The sequence below is a fragment of the Bubalus bubalis genome, chromosome 6 (assembly GCF_019923935.1).
Source record: "Bubalus bubalis isolate 160015118507 breed Murrah chromosome 6, NDDB_SH_1, whole genome shotgun sequence".
Lineage (NCBI taxonomy): Eukaryota > Metazoa > Chordata > Mammalia > Artiodactyla > Bovidae > Bubalus > Bubalus bubalis.
The window spans coordinates 57,020,465-57,039,111 of NC_059162.1; the positions used below are offsets into that span (position 1 = coordinate 57,020,465).

At 38.6% G+C, this 18,647-nt stretch overlaps 1 protein-coding gene and 1 pseudogene across 4 annotated transcripts in view; both read right to left on the minus strand.

The window, feature by feature from the left end:
- Positions 1 to 1,152: 1,152 nt before the first annotated feature.
- Positions 1,153 to 18,647, minus strand: part of SH3GLB1 (SH3 domain containing GRB2 like, endophilin B1) — a 43,796-nt gene continuing 26,301 nt past the window's right edge. For all 4 annotated transcript variants that reach the window (XM_006080489.3, XM_006080488.3, XM_006080487.3 and 1 more), the window contains 4 exons: positions 13,119 to 13,208; positions 12,649 to 12,749; positions 2,056 to 2,284; positions 1,153 to 1,608 (listed from right to left, as the gene is read on the minus strand). In XM_006080489.3, coding sequence (XP_006080551.1) covers positions 1,501 to 1,608; positions 2,056 to 2,284; positions 12,649 to 12,749; positions 13,119 to 13,208 — 528 coding nt within the window. In that variant the 3' untranslated portion in view covers positions 1,153 to 1,500. The remainder of the gene's footprint in view (positions 1,609 to 2,055; positions 2,285 to 12,648; positions 12,750 to 13,118; positions 13,209 to 18,647) is intronic.
- LOC112585496 lies at positions 11,082 to 11,673 on the minus strand (annotated as a pseudogene).

The following is an 18,647-nucleotide window of genomic DNA, read 5'->3' on the forward strand; positions in this document are numbered from 1 at the left end:
CCATTTTAAAACATCTTTTGTGCTGAATATTCATTTTTCAAAGTACCAAAACATATCATTTGGCACATTAACATTTCCTAAAGAAATTAACCACACCTTTATACTTAACGTGTAAGCCAGACTGAACCACTCTGGCGTACAGGCCTGAACCAGGCCTGGCGTAACTTTTTCCTCTGCCTGGAACACTTCCTCTCCAAACCATCTCCCACTACCCAAATTTGAATTAGGTGACTCCCAAAGCTCCAAAACACAGTATTGCATTTTCCTTGTATCATGACACCTATGCTGTTATATGACCATTGCTTACTTATTTTTCTGTATTCTCTACCTGTCTTTAAGATCTATAAGGGGAAGAATTTGGTGCATCTTGGTCAGGGTCGTATTCCAAGCTAATCAGCACAGTGCCTAGCACCCAACAAATGTTTGATGAATGAATGAAAACAAGAGCAGAAGTCCTGACATGGAAACAATCTGCTGATTCATAGCAATAGCCCACACAGCAATTTTCTGATTCCAAGTATATTACTAATTGTTTCATTAGTGTGTGAACTAGAGAGCCTGATTAGGATAACCTAAGTTCATTAGTAAATTTTTAAAATTTATTTGTAGGCTTAAAGTAACCAAAAGTATATTATTTGCATACAATTTACTCTATAACAAACACAGCTGTGCAAATCCATATTTTTATAAGGATTTGTTGTTGAATACGAACAAATTCTCTTTACTGTACTACAATATCTTAACACATCCAATTCTGATTATGGATTAAATGGTGCCAACTGAACAACCTTAGAAACATTGTTCAGTGAATTGAGTTTGTCCCAGATGATTTAGAACCTTAACTGCAAATGTACTAGAGAAATATGGTAATACTTCTTGAGGACTAGTTATTCTTAGAATAAATCATTCAGTAGTGTTTAATAAAAAGCCCTCAAAATAACTCACTGAAACAGAATATTGTCATCATTCAATAACTGTTGGAAAATAAAGTAAACATGGTATAACTAAGTTTTTGTTTATGAAAACATTCAGAAACATTCTATTTTTCACAAAAGAGGTTTATATCCTAGAGCTCTTTTTAAACCAAGTTAAAAACAAATTTTAACTTTATTCTTTGGCTATTAATTATACCTAATAAATGAGTCACTGATATCAATTCACAATAAATTTATTTTACATAAAAGAAAAAGCTTGCCATTAATGAAAAATCCAGTAGAAAACAGTTCTTCTGCTTTAACTTGGGGTTCAAAAGTAGAAGGTATGTATTAGTGAAACCTCAGTAGAAAGAGAATTTTGTAACAAAACATTCTTGGCATGAAAGCTCTAACATAACTTTTGTAATGAAATATTTACCATGCAATTTTATTGGCAGAAAGGCCAGTTTCTGATGGTTGGTATTTTCTTTTCAGTTTCTTAAGACATTATCATGAAAGATACTTAAACCTGCTTTATTAAGAGTTAATTATATATAAATATGGTATCTTTCCATAGTCCACCTATTTAATTGAGTAGTTCTAAGTAGGTAATTGGCACCCTGCCCTTCTGGTTTCCCCTTTCACCCATCAGCCAGTCTGAATCCATTCCAACGACACTGAAAACAGTGATTACCTACAAAATAAAACATTTCCAGTTATTAACTATATTAATAAATAAATACACAAAAACTAATCAGATTTAATTTGTTTAAATTTTAAATTATTCACTATAAAAATATAAATATTACCATAAACAAACACCATTATCACATCATAAAAATTATCATCAATGTGAAAGATAAAGGGTTTTATCAGAGGCAGTTTTAGAAATCTAATTATTTAGCAGTTAAAAGCTTTAAATAGTTCTGTGATGTTCTATTTTGTTAAAAAATAGTAGTTAAAAATTTATAAAATATTAATACAATCATCTGCAATCTATGAAAACATTCATAATAAACTATTTCTAAATAAGTAATAATGAATTTGCATTTTGTTATACTGGAAGGTTAAGTCATTTTGTTATACTGGAAGGTTAAGTCAATCTATGATACAGTTTTCTTTTTATATCCACATTACTCACCTCATCTGCCAGAAGTGATAATTCAGTACTGTTTGCAGCATCATAATCATACAGAACCCTGGCCCTCCGGCTGCCACCGCACTCCTTCAGGTCAGTGAGGTTGGAAGGAGAGGTGATTACTAGGCTACTTGTTGAAGTCAAGGCAGAGGAACCAATCACATTCGATGAAGCAGACGGTACAGGTGCCACAGAAGTCTGGTTGTTGTTAGAATGATAATTGGATGGAAAACTGTTGAAAAGAAAATTGCCAGTTATGTATACAGGACCAAAGTTTCTGTATATCACCACTTGGTGGCAGTATTTACCTTCTACCAACCTCCACTGGCTAAAGATTTAAAAGATGTTAACATTTTAATGATAAAGTGTGCTATTTACCCCTCTTGGATCAATTACATTAGAGAAAATGCAGGTTATTTTTAAATATAAAATCCTTGAAAGTCTGTTTCAAAGTCATCTTTACAAGTATAAACTTTAAATTATTTTTCTCCAGAAAAATGATTCATAATACTTCAATTTTCTGCTGTATGTTTTATTAACCTTTTCCTTCCTTTATGAATTTTTAAATTAAAAAAAAAAAAACCAGATGAAAAACTTACCTAAATGTCAGATACTACCACAGATTAAAGTTTTCAAGTTAATTCTTTGAGAAATATTTGACTAACAACTCTTTTTCATAAAATAGATTTTCACATTTTCCTGTTCATTCAAATATTTACTGAGTATCTCCTTGTCCAGCATCACTAGAACAAGCTGAGATATAAAGATGAAACAATACCATTCTTTTATGGATTGCCGACAGGTGAAGGGATAGACATTCAAATAATATGTTATGACTGATAACATAATGAAGACTCAATGGAAGAATAGGGAAGATATCACAAATTAGTGAAATCTTTTTATCAATGTGCTTACAAATATTTTAAAGATAATTAGAATTTTCTGTTTAAGCTTACTGTTGCTCCATAATACTAAATAGAAAAAAATGTAACATGGCTGGCCTATAGTCATTCTAATCCAACCACTTCTAAGGTTGAAAACAATCCTATTAAAATTCATTGTTGTTCAGTTGCTAAGTTGTGTTCGCCTCTTTGGGACCACCATAAACTGCAGCATGCAGGCGTCCCTGTCCTTCACTATCTCCCTGAAAGTGAAAGTGAAGTCGCTCGGTTGTGTCCGACTCTTTGCGACCCCATGGACTGTAGCCTACCAGACTCCTTGTTCCACGAGATTTTCCAGGCAAGAATACTAGAGTGGGTTGCCATTTCCTTCTCCATCACTATCTCCCTGAGTTTGCTCAAACTCACGTCCATTGAGTCAGTGATGCCATCCAACAACCTCATCTTCTGTTGCCCCCTTCTCCTCTTGCCCTCAATCTTTCCCAGCATCAGGGTCTTTTCAAATGAGTTGGCTCTTCGCATCAGGTGGCCAAAGTACTGGAGCTTCAGCTTCAGAATCAGTCCTTCCAATGAATATTCAGGGTTGATTTCCTTCAGTAGTAGTCTCGTTCGATCTCCTTGCAGTCCAAGGGACTCTAAAGAGCCTTTTCCAACACCACAGTTCAAAAGCATCAATTCTTCAGTGCTCAGCTTTCTTTATGGTCCAACTCTCACATCCATACATTACTATTAGAAACAGCATAGATTTGACTATAAGGACTTTTGTCAGCAAAGTGATGTCTGTGCTTTTTAATACACTATCTAGGTTTGTTATAGCTTTTCTTCCAAGGAGCAAGCATCGTTTAATTTTGTGGCTGCAGTCACCATCCACATTGATTTTGGAGCCCAAGAATATGAAATTTGACAGAGTTTCCACTTTTTCCTCAGCTATTTGCCATGAAGTGATAAGACTAGGTGCCATGATTGTCATTTTTTCAAAGTTGAGTTGTAAGCCAGCTTTTTCACACTCCTCTTTCACTTTAATCAAGAGGCTCTTTAGCTTCTCTTTACTTTCTGCCATTAAACTGGTATCACTAGTTAAAATATAAAATGCTTCATTGGTAAAGGTAGGTGAAATTAATCTCTTCATAAAATACAGTTTTATTCTTTATGACTCCTGTGCCATCTGGAAATTAGTCAGCAAAATTTTCTTAATCCTTAACCTCTTCTCTAAACTTTCCTTTCACCTCCTGATGCTTGTGTTTTTCTCCCACACTCCATGTATCATTGAGCCTAGAGGTGGAAGCTGTAGGAGCTGCATGCTCATTTCCATTCCTATATTCTTCTCCCTCACCAAGATTACTCCTACCAAATTTTTGAATTTCACGCTATTCAACTATCAACTACCTCTTGTTGCAATCATCTACAGGTGTCTTATTTTTTTTCCCCTTTATCTCTGAATTTTAGTTTCTGGCTCACTGCCAGTATATCTTAATTCTGGGTGATTCTAAGTAATTAATTAATTAATTCTAATTATTTGATTCTAATTAATCTAATTATTTGAACACTTTGGCCTATCAGATCCATGGACTATTCTCTCCTAGTGATTCTGTGCCTGACCCTACTTCAGCTATCCATTACCAATGCCTCATCTAGACTTTATCAGTTCCAAAAACTATAACCCTTACAATAATCATATTTCCCAACATTCCATTCTCTATCATCTTTTCCCCTAGTACTCTCATTTCAACAAGCCTATCTCAGATTCCAAGCTGGAATCAAGATTGCTGGGAAAAATATCAATAACCTCAGATATTCAAATGACACCACCCTATGGCAGAAAGTAAAGAAGAACTAAAGAGCCTTTGATGAAAGAGGAGAGTGAAAAAGTTGGCTTAGAGCTCAACACTCAGAAAACTAAGATCATGGAATCCAGTCCCATCACTTCATGGCAAATAGATAGGGAAACAGTGGAAACAGTGGCTGACTTTATTTTTCTGGGCTCCAAAATCATTGCAGATGGTGACTGCAGCCATGAAATTAAAAGACACTTATTCCTTGGAAGGAAAGTTATGACCAACCTAGACAGCATGTTAAAAAGCAGAGACATTACTTTGGCAACAGAGATCCGTCTAGTCAAGACTATGGTTTTTCCAGTAGTCACGTATGGATGTGAGAGTTGGACTATAAAGAAAGCTGAGCACCGAAGTATTGATGCTTTTGAACTGTGGTGTTGGAGAAGTCTCTTGAGAGTCCCTTGGACTGCAAGGAGATCCAACCAGTCCATCCTAAAGGAGATCAGTCCTGAGCGTTCACTGGAAGGACTGATGTTGAAACTGAAACTCCAATACTTTGGCCACCTGATGCGAAGAGCTGACTCATTTGAAAAGACCCTGATGCTGGGAAAGATTGAAGGCAGGAGGAGAAGGAGACAACAGAAGATTAGATGGTTGGATGGCATCACCAACTTGATGGACGTGAGTTTGGTAAACTCCTGGAGTTGGAGATGGACAGGGAGGCCTGGTGTGCTGCAGTCCATGGGGTTGCAAAGAGTCGGACATGACTGAGTGACTAAACTGAACTGAACTGATCTCGGATCTATAGTCCTACCATAGACCTACCATCTATTATCCTACCAGCATGCCATTTGTGTCCAAGGTAAATTATCAGAATCACCCGCCTTGCACATACCTTCAAATCCCATGTCCTTTACTTCATACTACTCATTTGGTAAAGATCTCCCTAATTATCTATTCAGTATCCATGTATCTAAGACATGAAAAAATATAAAATCATAGACATGAAAAAATACAAAATCATCGTGTAGTCTCACACTCAGTTAAGTAGGGACAAGTGGGTCCACAATGCTGCCTGGCAACTACACTACATTTCTCTAAAATCTATCCACTTAACATTCTCCTGATTACTTTTCATGCCCCTTTATCCATCTGCAAAATTTCAGCAATTCTCCCTTAACCTTTATAATCAGCTGATGAATTGCTTCCTTTTTATCTAAGAGGAGAAAAAAACAATCAGGAAACTTCCAAGCTTTTGGTCATCCTTCCTCCTACTACATACAGATGAGCTATATCTATGCCCCTAAGATTATTTTAAGGTTAATTTTTCCACCTGTGTATAAAATTGCCTCTCAAGGATATCACACTACCGATTCTTCCCTTTCTTTTCAATATTGTATTTTCTCCATTTACTGTATCATTCTTACCAGATTATAATCGTGCTTTTATTTCTCCTATCTTAAAAAAAAACAAGACAAAAATGGGCTAGACTCTACTTCCTCCTCTGGCTAGTGCTTCACTTCCTTATTCCTCTTTATAGAACTCCTTGAAAGACTTATCTAAACTTAATGTCAAGTTTCTCTCCTTCCACTGACAAACAAGCTTTTGCCCACACTGTTCCATTAAAGCTACTCGTCCAGGTCAGCAATGACTTCAATGTTCTAAATCCAAAGGTCTACTAACAGCCCTCTTTTCACTTGATCTATCTAGAGATCACAGTGAAACACTCCTCTCACCTTTTACAGCTTAATCCAAGGCCACACATGTGGTTTACATCTTACCTCACTGCTCACTCCTTACCATTCTCCTTAGCTTGTTCCTCAGCTCTTCGTTGGAGTACCTCAGGGCTCAGCTCCTGGTCTTTTTTCTCTCTCTACTCATGCTGTGCTGTGCTTAGTCCTCAGTTGTGTCCAACTCTTTGTGACCCCATGGACTGCAGCCGGCCAGGAACTTCTGTCCCTGGGGATTCTCCAGGCAAGAATGCTGGAGTGGATTGCCATGCTCTCCTCCAGAGGATCTTCCCAACCCAGGGATTGAACCCAGATCTCCCACACTGCAGGCAGATTCTTTACCATCTGAGCCATAAGGGAAGCCCATGAGTAATGAAGTAGGTAGTCTATCCCTTCTCTAGGGGATCTTTCTGACCCAGGAATCAAACTGGGATCTCCTGCATTGCAGGTGTATTCTTTACCAGTGAGCTACCAAGGAAGCCCCTCTCTCTACTTACTCCCTTGGTAATTTCATCTAGTCTCAGAGATTTAAATATCCTTGATATACTGACATATGTCTAATTTATCTAATTCACCCCTCCCCCTCACCAATATCCAGACTTGCATATCCTAAAACTGATTATCTCCACTTGAATCTTTTATTTCTCAAACTTAACATGTCTAAAATTGGGCTCCTGATATACCTGACGTGGCTTCCCCATACCCCAACCTGCTCCTCCTGGGGCATTCCCCATTTTAATGAACCAAAACTCTGATTCTTCAGTTGTTCAGGCCAACACCTGCAGTAATTCTTGACACCTCTAGGTCTCATATATAGACCATCTATCAGCAAACCCTTGCTGTCTTTACCTTTAAAAACACACCCAGGGTTTGAGCACTTCTACCATATCTACCACAATTCCCCCTATCCAAGCTTCCATCATCTCCTGATTGGATTATTGACCAAGTTATTGCAATAGGCTCCCAAGAGGTCTGTCAGCTCACACTCTTGCCCTCTAACATCTATCTTCAACAAAGCAGCAAGAATGATCTTGTTAAAAGCTAAAATCAAATCACGTCCCTCTTCAGGTCAAAATCCTCCAGACTTTATCTCCAAGTAAAGGTCAAAGTCCACAAAGAGTGGTTTCCAAAGCCTTGCTCCCTGTTTCCTTGATTAATCTTCAGCTAAACTCTCTTTTGTTACCTGAACATACAGCTACGTTCCTGGTTCTGAGTTTTTGTACTTCCTCTCCTGGAGCATCTCTAAGATGCCCGTGTGCTTTATTTCCTCACATCTTTCAAATGTGTCTTCCCTGACTATGTAAATCTCTACTTCCCTGCTGTATTTTTCTCCAGTGCATTTATCGCCTTCTTATATACTATGTAATTGATAAAATGTATTGATTTTCTACTCCCCTCTACCCCTAAATAGAATGTAGGTTCCATGAAGGCAGGAATATGATCTATTTTGTTTATACTCTATCCTTGATGTTTAGAATAGTGCTTTTAAAAATTACAAGCAAATGTTTCTCTGATGGGTAAAAGGGTTCTAATGATGAACTAATTTCTAATTCAAGTTTCACTCTGAAGTTAAGAATACATTTCTGAGCATCTGTTCCTCAGTGAATACAGCCTATATATACATTTTTGGAGGAAAAGAAAAAAAAAAGATATGCTCTCTCCACAGAGTGTGTTTGTATATCTAGACAGGATTTTTAAAATGTTTTACCATGGAATTTTACTTTCAAACTTACCAGTATAATTAACCTTTGTTTAGCCACTGAGTTCTACTGATGTTAATTTTGGGGAATTAATGTATAAAGAAAAACAACAAAACACCAAACAGAAAAACCCCGAAAGACCATCTTTACCTTCTAAGAACCTGTACTGCTAAATTAAAAAAAAACAAAAACAAAAAAACTCTAGACCTCCTGCCACTGTAGCTCAATACGTAAACTTTCCCACTATTAAAAATAAAATATATTTACTAATCTTATAACCAGTTCTTCTGAGTCCTTATCTGTATGTGGATAATAATAGTACCTATCTCAGAGCATCAATGACTAGATTTTGTCTGAATGGATGCATTCCAAGCCTTTGAATGGCTTTAAGGAGAATGCAAGGATGAATGATTTTAAGAGCGACCCCTATGCTGCACTGCTAGAACATCAGGACAATATGAACAGGAAGTACTAATCTCCTTGGGCTTAAAATTGGTTTTGTGGAAGTGACTAATTTTGTTCTATGCCTAGTTTTGAAGGATTAATATGCAGAAAGGAAAACCAAAGTGATGAGGGTTTTTAATATTTTCTCCTTATTCCTTCTCTTGATGTTCCTCTTTCAAATGTTACATATCACTCCCCTGCTTTCATGGTTCCTTATTATATAAATCTCAAACTCCTCATTACTTAAAGGGCATTCATGAAATGACACTGCTTCATTATTCTAGCCTCATCTCAGTTCAGTCACTCAGTTGTGTCCGACTCTGTGACACCACACACTGCAGCGTGCCAAGCTTCCCTGTCCATTAACCAACTCCAGGAGTTTACTCAAGCTCATGTCCATTGAGTTGGTGATGCCATCCATCCATCTCATCCTCTGTCGTCCCCTTCTCCTCCTGCCCTCAATCTTTCCCAGCGTCAGGGTCTTTTCAAATGAGTCAGTTCTTCTCATCAGGTGGACAAAGTTTTGGAGGTTCAGCTTCAGCATCAGTCCTTCTAATGACTATTCAGGACTGATTTCCTTTAGGATTGACTGGTTGGATATCCTTGCAGTCCAAGGGACTCTCTCAAGAGACTTCTCCAACACCACAGTTCAAAAGCATCAATTCTTAGGTGCTCAGCTTCCTTTTTAGTCCAACTCTCACATCCATACATGACTACTGGAAAAACCATAGCTTTGACTAAACAGACAGACTTTTGTTGCCAAAGTAATGTCTCTGCTTTTTAATATGCTGTCTAGGTTGGTCATAGCTTTTCTTCCAAGGAGAAAGTGTCTTTTAATTTCATGGTTGCAGTCACCAGTATCACCTTTTAGGATTTGAAATAGCTCAACTGGAATTCCATCACCTCCACTAGCTTTGCTCGTAGTGATGCTTCTGAAGTCCCACTTGACCTCACATTCCAGGATGCCTGACTCTAGGTGAGTGATCATACCATTGTGGTTATCTGGGTCATGAAGATCTTTTTTGTATAGTTCTTCTGTGTATTCTTGCCACCTGTTCTTAATATCTTCTGCTTCTGTTAGGTCCATACTATATCTGTCCTTTACTGTGCCCATCTTTGCATGAAATGTTCCCTTGGTACCGCTTATTTCCTTCAAGAGACCTCTAGTGTTTCCAATTCTATTGTTTTCCTCTATTTCTTTGCACTGATCACAGAGGAAGGCTTTCTGATCTCTCCTTGCTTTTCTCTGGAACTCTGCATTCCAATGGGTATATCTTTTCTTTTCTCCTTTGCTTTTCTCTTTTCTTCTTTTCATAGCTATTTGTAAGGCCTCTTCACGCAGCCATATGGCTTATTTACATTTCTTTTTCTTGGGGATGGTCTTATCTCTGTCTCCTGTACAATGTCATGAACCTCCGTCCATAGTTCTTCAGGCACTCTATCAAAGCTAGTCCCTTGAATCTAATTCTCACTTCCACTGTATAATCGTAAGGGATTTGATTTAGGTTATACCTGAATGGTCTAGTGGTTTTCCTACTTTCTTCAATTTAACTCTGAATTTGGCAATAAGGAGCTCATGATCTGAGCCATAGTCAGCTCCTAGTCTTGTTTTTACTGACTGTTTAAAGCTTCTCCATCTTCTGCGGCAAAGAATATAATCAATCTGATTTCGATATTGACCATCTGGTGATGTCCATTGTTCAAAGAGGGTATTTGCTATGACTAGTGCATTCTCTTGGCAAAACTCTTGTTAGCCTTTGCCCTGCTTCATTTTGTACCCCGAGGCCAAATTTGTCTGTTACTCCTGGAATCTCTTGACTTCCTACTTTTGCATTTATTTCAGTCCCCTATAATGAAAAGGACATCTTTTGGGGGTGTTAGTTCTAGAAGGTCTTGTAGGTCTTCATAGAACCATTCAACTTCAGCTTCTTCAGCATTACTGGATGGGGCACAGACTTGGATTACTGTGATACTGAATGGTTTGCCTTGGAAATGAACAGAGATCATTCTGTCATTTTTCAGATTGCATTCAAGTACTGCATTTCAGATACTCTTGTTGACTATGAGGGCTACGCCATTTCTTCTAAGGATTTCTTACCCAGAATAGTGGATATAATGGTCATCTCAGTTAAATTCACTCATTCCAGTCCATTTTAGTTCACAGATTCCTAAAACGTTGGTGTTCACTCTTGCCAGCTCCTGTCTGACCACATCTAATTTACCTTGATTCATGGACCTAACATTCCAGGTTCTTGTGCGATACTGTTCTTTACAGCACCAGATGTTACTTCCATCACCAGTCACATCTACAACTGGGTGGTGTTTTTGGTTTGGCTCCTTCTCTTCATTCTTTTTGGAGTAATTTTTCCACTGTTCTCCAAACTACTCCAGTATTTTTTTCCTGGAAAATCCCATGGATGGAGGAGCCTGGTAGGCTACAGTCGATGGGTCACAAAGAGTCGGACACGACTGAGCAACTTCACTTTCACTTTCAATGACTTGGGGAGTTCATCTTTCAGTGTCCTATCTTTTTGCCTTTTCACACTGTTCATGGGGTTCTCAAGGCAAGAATACTGAAGTGGTTTGCCAATTCCTTCTCTAGTGGACGATGTTTTGTCAGCCTCATCTACCACCCCATTTTTTTTTTAAGGCTTCTTGATTTTTTTTATTACTCAAAAAAGCTTCATTTTAAAACTTAACTTTCTGACTCTGTGCTTTCAACACTTTCACAATGATTTTCTGCTCAATAAGGACAGTGTACTTGATCCTGTCATGGACACATATAGCATACAGGGAACCACCATAAGCCCAGCTGATATATTTCTTCATTTTAGACAACCTGATAAGAACTTTAGGTCACAGTGAATTCCTCGAAGTTGGCCTGGGTATATTCCACATGTAGATTCTACTGCTTTCCCAACCTTCTTAGTATAAAGATAATTCTATTACCAGGGATTTGGGACAGCCTGGTTTCATTAGAGGCGGTATTGTAGGACAGCTTACAATGGTATGTCAAATGCTAGACCACTCTCAGTGCCTCTTGATACTGTCCCTGGAAGAGCTCCTGTCCCATTTTTAACTTGAACACTGTGATCCAACCACAATGAACTACTGTCAGTTCCCTGAGCTTGCCACACTCTTTCCTCTGGCTCTTCCATATACATATTCCCCCTTTGCCTAGAACATTCTTCCCTGCCCTTTTCTTCATCTAGATTATTCCTACTAAAATACTTTTATCTGTGAATCTTTGCTAGACTCACTTGAGTCACAGTTAGATGTCCCTTACAGTAATCTGAACTTCTCTATCTTTCTACTTATCACATGGCCTGTCCACCTGTAGTCTGTACTTCTACCTAGACTTCGTTTGTTGTGAGAGCAGAGAAGATGTCTGTCCTGAATGCCATTTTATTTTCAGTGTCACCTTATAATGACACCTTATAATGTGAGTTCCATAAACATAAGCAATTTTGCTTGTTTTGTTTGCTGATATAATCCTAGAGTACAGAACAGTGCTTGGATATGACAGGTGTTCCATAAATGTTTAATAAATGACTGGGCTATGTGCTTTACATATGTGCTATAAATAATACCACACTCAATGATATCAATGGGTGTGAAGTTTTATAGAACACTCTAAAATCTTTTCTTTTTAAATGGTGAACAAATAATGAAATATAAATTAGTTTATCTCTAAGGGCAACTAAAAGTCAATAATTTTATTTTCCTCAACTACCTCTAAAGGTATACAAGAGAAAAGTGAACTTCAAATGCTTTTAAGCTCTCTTTACATAGCAATAAAAAGGTATTCCTCTTAAATTATCTTCTCATCCCTGTTAACATTCTTCTGTACCAAGAGTTCAAAATGTTTTTATTTCAGAAGTGTGATAATCACTTTCCTTAAAAAAAAAAAAAAAAAAAAAATCTGATTTTAAGTAAGCTAATAAAAGCCTTTAATAATATTTTCACCTCTATTATTAGTTCAAATGAAAAAAAAAATCCAAATTTCCTCTCTTATCAGCAGTTTCATGTATGAAAAGGAAATTACCACCTTCCCAGTTGTTTTTGAAGGTCTAACATGTACTGGTAACATTGTGCGTAGTAAGTCATCTGGGCTTCTACAAAGTCATTCAGACAGCGAAGGTGATGGGCCTGTAAAGGAAAGTTACAGTCACTTCTTAGCTCTATAATCTACAAGTGGCAAATGCTAAGGGGAGACAGAGTACAACACTGTACTCAGGGTGAATCATCAGTATCTAGTATTTTACTACAATATATAATAACCAACTATTTAGCCAAAAAAAATAAAACAAACAAAAAACAAATGGATTTGATGGTGAGTAAACTAGGTGATAAGGTGTAAAGAAAATTTAAAATATTTCTTCATATATCTTGAAAAATGCTACAATTTAAGTATCTTGATAAGTGACTAAAAAGGAAGTTCAGTTTCTAGTCTAAGAATTTCCCTAAGACTATCAAAACCTTCTGTTCCAAATGAATTTCCAAGGAATGAACACTCACGTGTGTACTGCTGATTCCCTCCAGCAGAAGTCTGGTAATCTCTGCCTGACGATCAAATTCACTTTGAGTTATTCTTAATTCCTGTTCAGACTTAAATTGTAACGCAGTTTTAGAATCTCATTAGAGGGCTTAGTCCATGCTATGCACATTCATTTAGACAGTTAAAAATTCCCCAAACCCCAAAGTCTGGCAGTTCCCTGGTTCTACTTTGTACCTAAACTGGTCCCTGGTTTCTAGACCTTTTTTCTTCTATATTACTTAATCTAGATAGGACTGATTCCTTCCTTACTGGTGCTTAACTCAAAAAAATCAATGTCAAAGGTTAATGACATAAACATAAAAGCCTAGGAAAACTATGGGACAGACAATATATTTTCTAGTATAAACTTTGGTAAATTTTAATGTTTTATGAAACCTTAAGATTACCAGTTTACATGTATGCTGCTGCTGCTGCTAAGTCGAGTCAGTCATGTCTGACTCTGTGCAATGCCATAGACAGCAGCCTACCAGGCTCTGCTATCCCTGGGATTCTCCAGGCAAGAACACTGGAGTGGGTTGCCATTTCCTTCTCCAATGCATGAAAGTGAAAAGTGAAAGTGAAGTCGCTCAGTCACGACCCCATGGACTGCAGCCCACCAGGCTCCTCCGTCCATGGGATTTTCCAGGCAAGAGTACTGGAGTGGGGTGCCATTGCCTTCTCCGAGTTTACATGTATAAAATATTTCAAAAAATTCTCAGTTATTACTATAGTTACTTTACTTTGAAATACAGGTTTCATTCTCAAATGAAAAAACTTTAGAATGAAGCAAGGATTTTAACTTCTTTTGTTATCAAGCATATACTTGATTCTAGGGACATAGTTCTAAGGTTCCTTCAAAGGATTCTTTGTCCCACATAAATGTCTTTTACAGTTTTCTTTCCAAACTTTGCATAAAATATGTTTTAAACAGAAATACTATCTATAAGATATGCTAGGATTTTTTTTGCAAGCTATGAGTGACCTTTAATCAATGCTGTGCTAGTAACTGGCTCTTTACTGGGGGAGGAGGGTGCGTGGGAAGCGGTAGGGAGGGAGGGGAGATTCTCTAATGTGCTGAGTTTCAATGGTAGAAATACTTCCACCACAGTTGATATCAAGCTACCAAGATGAAGTCAGTGACCTCAGAGCTAGAAAGAGATGTGTACAACAGCACACCATGACCAGCTTTAACTATCCAATATAGGTTTGAAAGTGAAAGTGAAGTCGCTCAGTCACTCAGTCGTGTCCGACTCTTTGTGACCCCATGGACTGTAGCCTACCAGGCTCCTCTGTCCTTGGGATTTTCCAGGCAATAGTACTGGAGTGGATTGCCATTTCCTTCTCCAGGGGATCTTCCTGACCCAGGGATCGAACCCAGGTCTCCTGCATTGTAGACAGACGCTTTACCATCTGAGCCAACAGGAAAGAGAAACCCAAGTAAGACGGTAGGTATTCCAAGAGGGCATCAGAGGGCAGACACACTGAAATCATACTCACAGAAAACTAGTCAATCTAATCACACTAGGACAACAGTCTTGTCTAACTCAATGAAACTAAGCCATGCCCTATGCGGGACCACCCAAGATGGGCAGGTCATGGTGGAGACGTCTGACAGAATGTGATCCACTGGAGAAGGGAATGGCAAACCACTTCAGTATTCTTGCCTTGAGAACCCCATGAACAGTATGAAAAGGCAACATGATAGGATACTGAAAGAGGAACTCCCCAGGTCAGTAGGTGCTCAATATGCTACTGGAGATCAGTGGAGAAATAACTCCAGAAAGAATGAAGGGATGGAGCCAAAGCAAAAACAATACCCAGTTGTGGATGTGACTGGTGATAAAAGCAAGGTCCGATGCTGTAAAGAGCAATATTGCATAGGAACCTGGAATGTTAGGTCCATGAATCAAGGCAAATCAGAAGTGGTCAAACGAGATGGCAAGAGTGAATGTCGACATTCTAGGAATCAGCGACAGAAATGGACTGGAATGGGTGAATTTAACTCAGATGACCATTATATCTAGTACTGTGGGCAGGAATCCCTTAGAGGAAACGGAGTGGCCATCATGGTCAACACAAGAGTCCAAAATGCAGTACTTGGATGCAATCTCAAAAACGACAGAATGATTTCTGTTAGTGTCCAAGGCAAACCATTCAGTATCACAGCAATCTAAGTCTATGCCCCAATCAGTAACACTGAAGAAGCTGAAGTTGAACGGTTCTATGAAGACCTACGAGACCTTTTAGAACTAACACCCCAAAAAGATGTCCTTTTCATTATAGGGGACTGGAATGCAAAGGTATGAAGTCAAGAAACACCTGGAATAACAGGCAAATTTGGCCTTGGAATACAGAATGAAGCAGGGAAAAGGCTAATAGAATTTTGCCAAGAGAACGCACTGGTCATAGCAAACACCCTCTTCCAACAACACAAGAGATGACTCTACACATGGACATCACCAGATGGTCAACACTGAAATCAGATTGATTATATTCTTTGCAGCCAAAGATGGAGAAGCTCTATACAGTCAGCAAAAACAAGAGCGGGAGCTGACTGTGGCTCAGATCATGAACTCCTTATTGCCAAATTCAGACTTAAATTGAAGAAAGTAGGGAAAACCACTAGAGCATTCAGGTATGACCTAAATCAATTCCCTTATGATTATACAGTGGAAGTGAGAAATAGATTTAAGGGCCTAGATCTGATAGATAGAGTGCCTGATGAACTATGGAATGAGGTTAGTGACACTGTACAGGAGACAGGGATCAAGACCATCCCCATGGAAAAGAAATGCAAAAAAGCAAAATGGCTGTCTGAGGAGGCCTTATAAATATCAGTTAAAAGAAGAGAAGTGAAAAGCAAAGGAGAAAAGGAAAGATATAAGCATCTGAATTCAGAGTTCCAAAGAATAGCAAGAAGAGATAAGAAAGCCTTCCTCAGCGATCAATGCAAAGAAATAGAGGAAAACAACAGAATGGGAAAGACTAGAGATTTCTTCAAGAAAATTAGAGATACCAAGGGAACATTTCATGCAAAGATGGGCTCGATAAAGGACAGAAATGGTGTGGACCTAACAGAAGCAGAAGATATTAAGAAGAGGTGGCAAGAATACACAGAACTGTACAAAAAAGATCTTCACGATCCACATAATCACAATGGTGTGATCACTCACCTAGAGCCAGACATCCTGGAACGTGAAGTCAAGTGGGCCTTAGAAAGCATCACTACGAACAAAGCTAGTGGAGGTGATGAAAGTCCAGTTGAGCTATTTCAAATCCTGGAAGATGATGCTGTCAAAGTGCTGCACTCAGTATACCAGCAAATTTGGAAAACTCAGAAGTGGCCACAGGACTGGAAAAGGTCAGTTTCCATTCCAATCCCAAAGAAAGGCAATGCCAAAGAATGCTCAAACTACCGCACAATTGCACTCATCTCACACGCTAGTAAAGTAATGCTCAAAATTCTCCAAGCCAGGCTTTAGCAGTACTTGAACCGTGAACTTCCAGATGTTCAAGCTGGTTTTAGAAAAGGCAGAGGAACCAGAGATCAAATTGCCAACATCTGCTGGATCATGGAAAAAGCAAGCGAATTCCAGAAAAACATCTATTTCTGCTTTCTTGACTATGCCAAAGCCTTTGACTGTGTGGATCACAATAAACTGTGGAAAATTCTGAAAGACATGGGAATACCAGACCACCGGACCTGTCTCTTGAGAAACCTACATGCAGGTCAGGAAGCAACAGTTAGAACTGGACATGGAACAACAGACTGGTTCCAAATAGGAAAAGCAGTGCGTCAAGGCTGTATATTGTCACCTTGTTTATTTAACTTATATGCAGAGTTCCATCATTAGAAACGCTGGGCTGGAAGAAGCACAAGCTGGAATGAAGATTGCCGGGAGAAATATCAATAACCTCAGATATGCAGATGACACCACCCTTATGGCAGAAAGTGAGGAGGAACTAAAAAGCCTCTTGATGAAAGTGAAAGAGGAGAGTGAAAAAGTTGGCTTAAAGCTCAACATTCAGAAAACGAAGATCATGGCATCTGGTCCCATCACTTCATGGGAAATAGATGGGGAAACAGTTGAAACAGTGTCAGACTTTATTTTTGGGGGGGCTCCAAAATCACTGCAGATGGTGACGGCAGCCATGAAAAGATGCTTACTCATTGGAAGAAAAGTTATGACCAACCTAGATAGCATATTCAAAAGCAGAGACATTACTTTGCCAACAAAGGTCCGTCTAGTCAAGGCTATGGTTTTTCCAGTGGTCATGTATGGATGCGAGAGTTGGACTGTGAAGAAGGCTGAGCACCGAAGAATTGATGCTTTTGAACTGTGGTGTTGGAGAAGACTCCTGAGAGTCCCTTGGACTGCAAGGAGATCCAACCAGTCCATTCTGAAGGAGATCAGCCCAGGGATTTCTTTGGAAGGAATGATGCTGAGGCTGAAACTCCAGTACTTTGGGCACCTCATGTGAAGAGTTGACTCATTGGAAAAGACTCTGATGCTGGGAGGGATTGGGGGCAGGAGGAGAAGGAGACAACAGAGGATGAGATGGCTGGATGGCATCACCGACTGGATGGACGTGAGTCTGAGTGAACTCCGGGAGATGGTGATGGACAGGGAGGCCTGGCGTGCTGCGATTCATGGGGTCGCAAAGAGTCGGACACGACTGAGCGACTGAAATAAACTGACAGGTTTAGTGCTGGGACAAAACAAGTCAGTTAAAAAAATAACATCTAAAAACAGTAAGTACTGGTAAAAAAATATCCTCACAAATCTTTAGTCAGAGTTGGTCGGTAATGAGAGTGAAGAGGAAAAAATAAAATCTTATAGATCACTGAAAATAGTTAGCTTATTCGCCATACGGAATTAGCACTGGTGATAATATCATTATAATATTTTCTACTACCTCTCCAGGATAAATTGCTTACTCCCCCAACCAAATAATTACAGTATTTTCCAAGGCTGTAGTAAGGATAAAAACAAGGTGCGAACTCTTTCCCTTTCACACCCTCTCCTTCACCCTCTTTGGTGCAATAGTTAACCCAGTCAACAAGGAATTAGCTGCAAAAGAGATATCATTCTTATCCCATTGCCAAAAGACATGGCAGAGAGGACTAAGACTTGACCACTAGAGGAGACTTATGGAAATAAGCTTGAATTATTCAGTAAGTTGAGTTAAAATTAAATTTACTTGGCCAAAACCAGAATACATGGTACTTTGATAACAGGGCTGAAGTAATAAGCTTCCAGTATGCAGCAGAAAAATGTCACAGGAGAATAAAAAAGACAATGTTCTTCCTAAAAGAAGTGTTAAGGAAAACCAATTACTTCAGTGTTACATTTGTACCATTTACTTTTCTACTTGGTTGAGAGGTTTTGACATATAGATTCAAAGCAAACAAAAAAATAAATGCACTTCAGAAATAAATGAGGCTTGTTCCACATAGGTTTGACTGTGAAAGTACAATCTGACAGCCTTTAGTAGAAATGGCAGGAAAG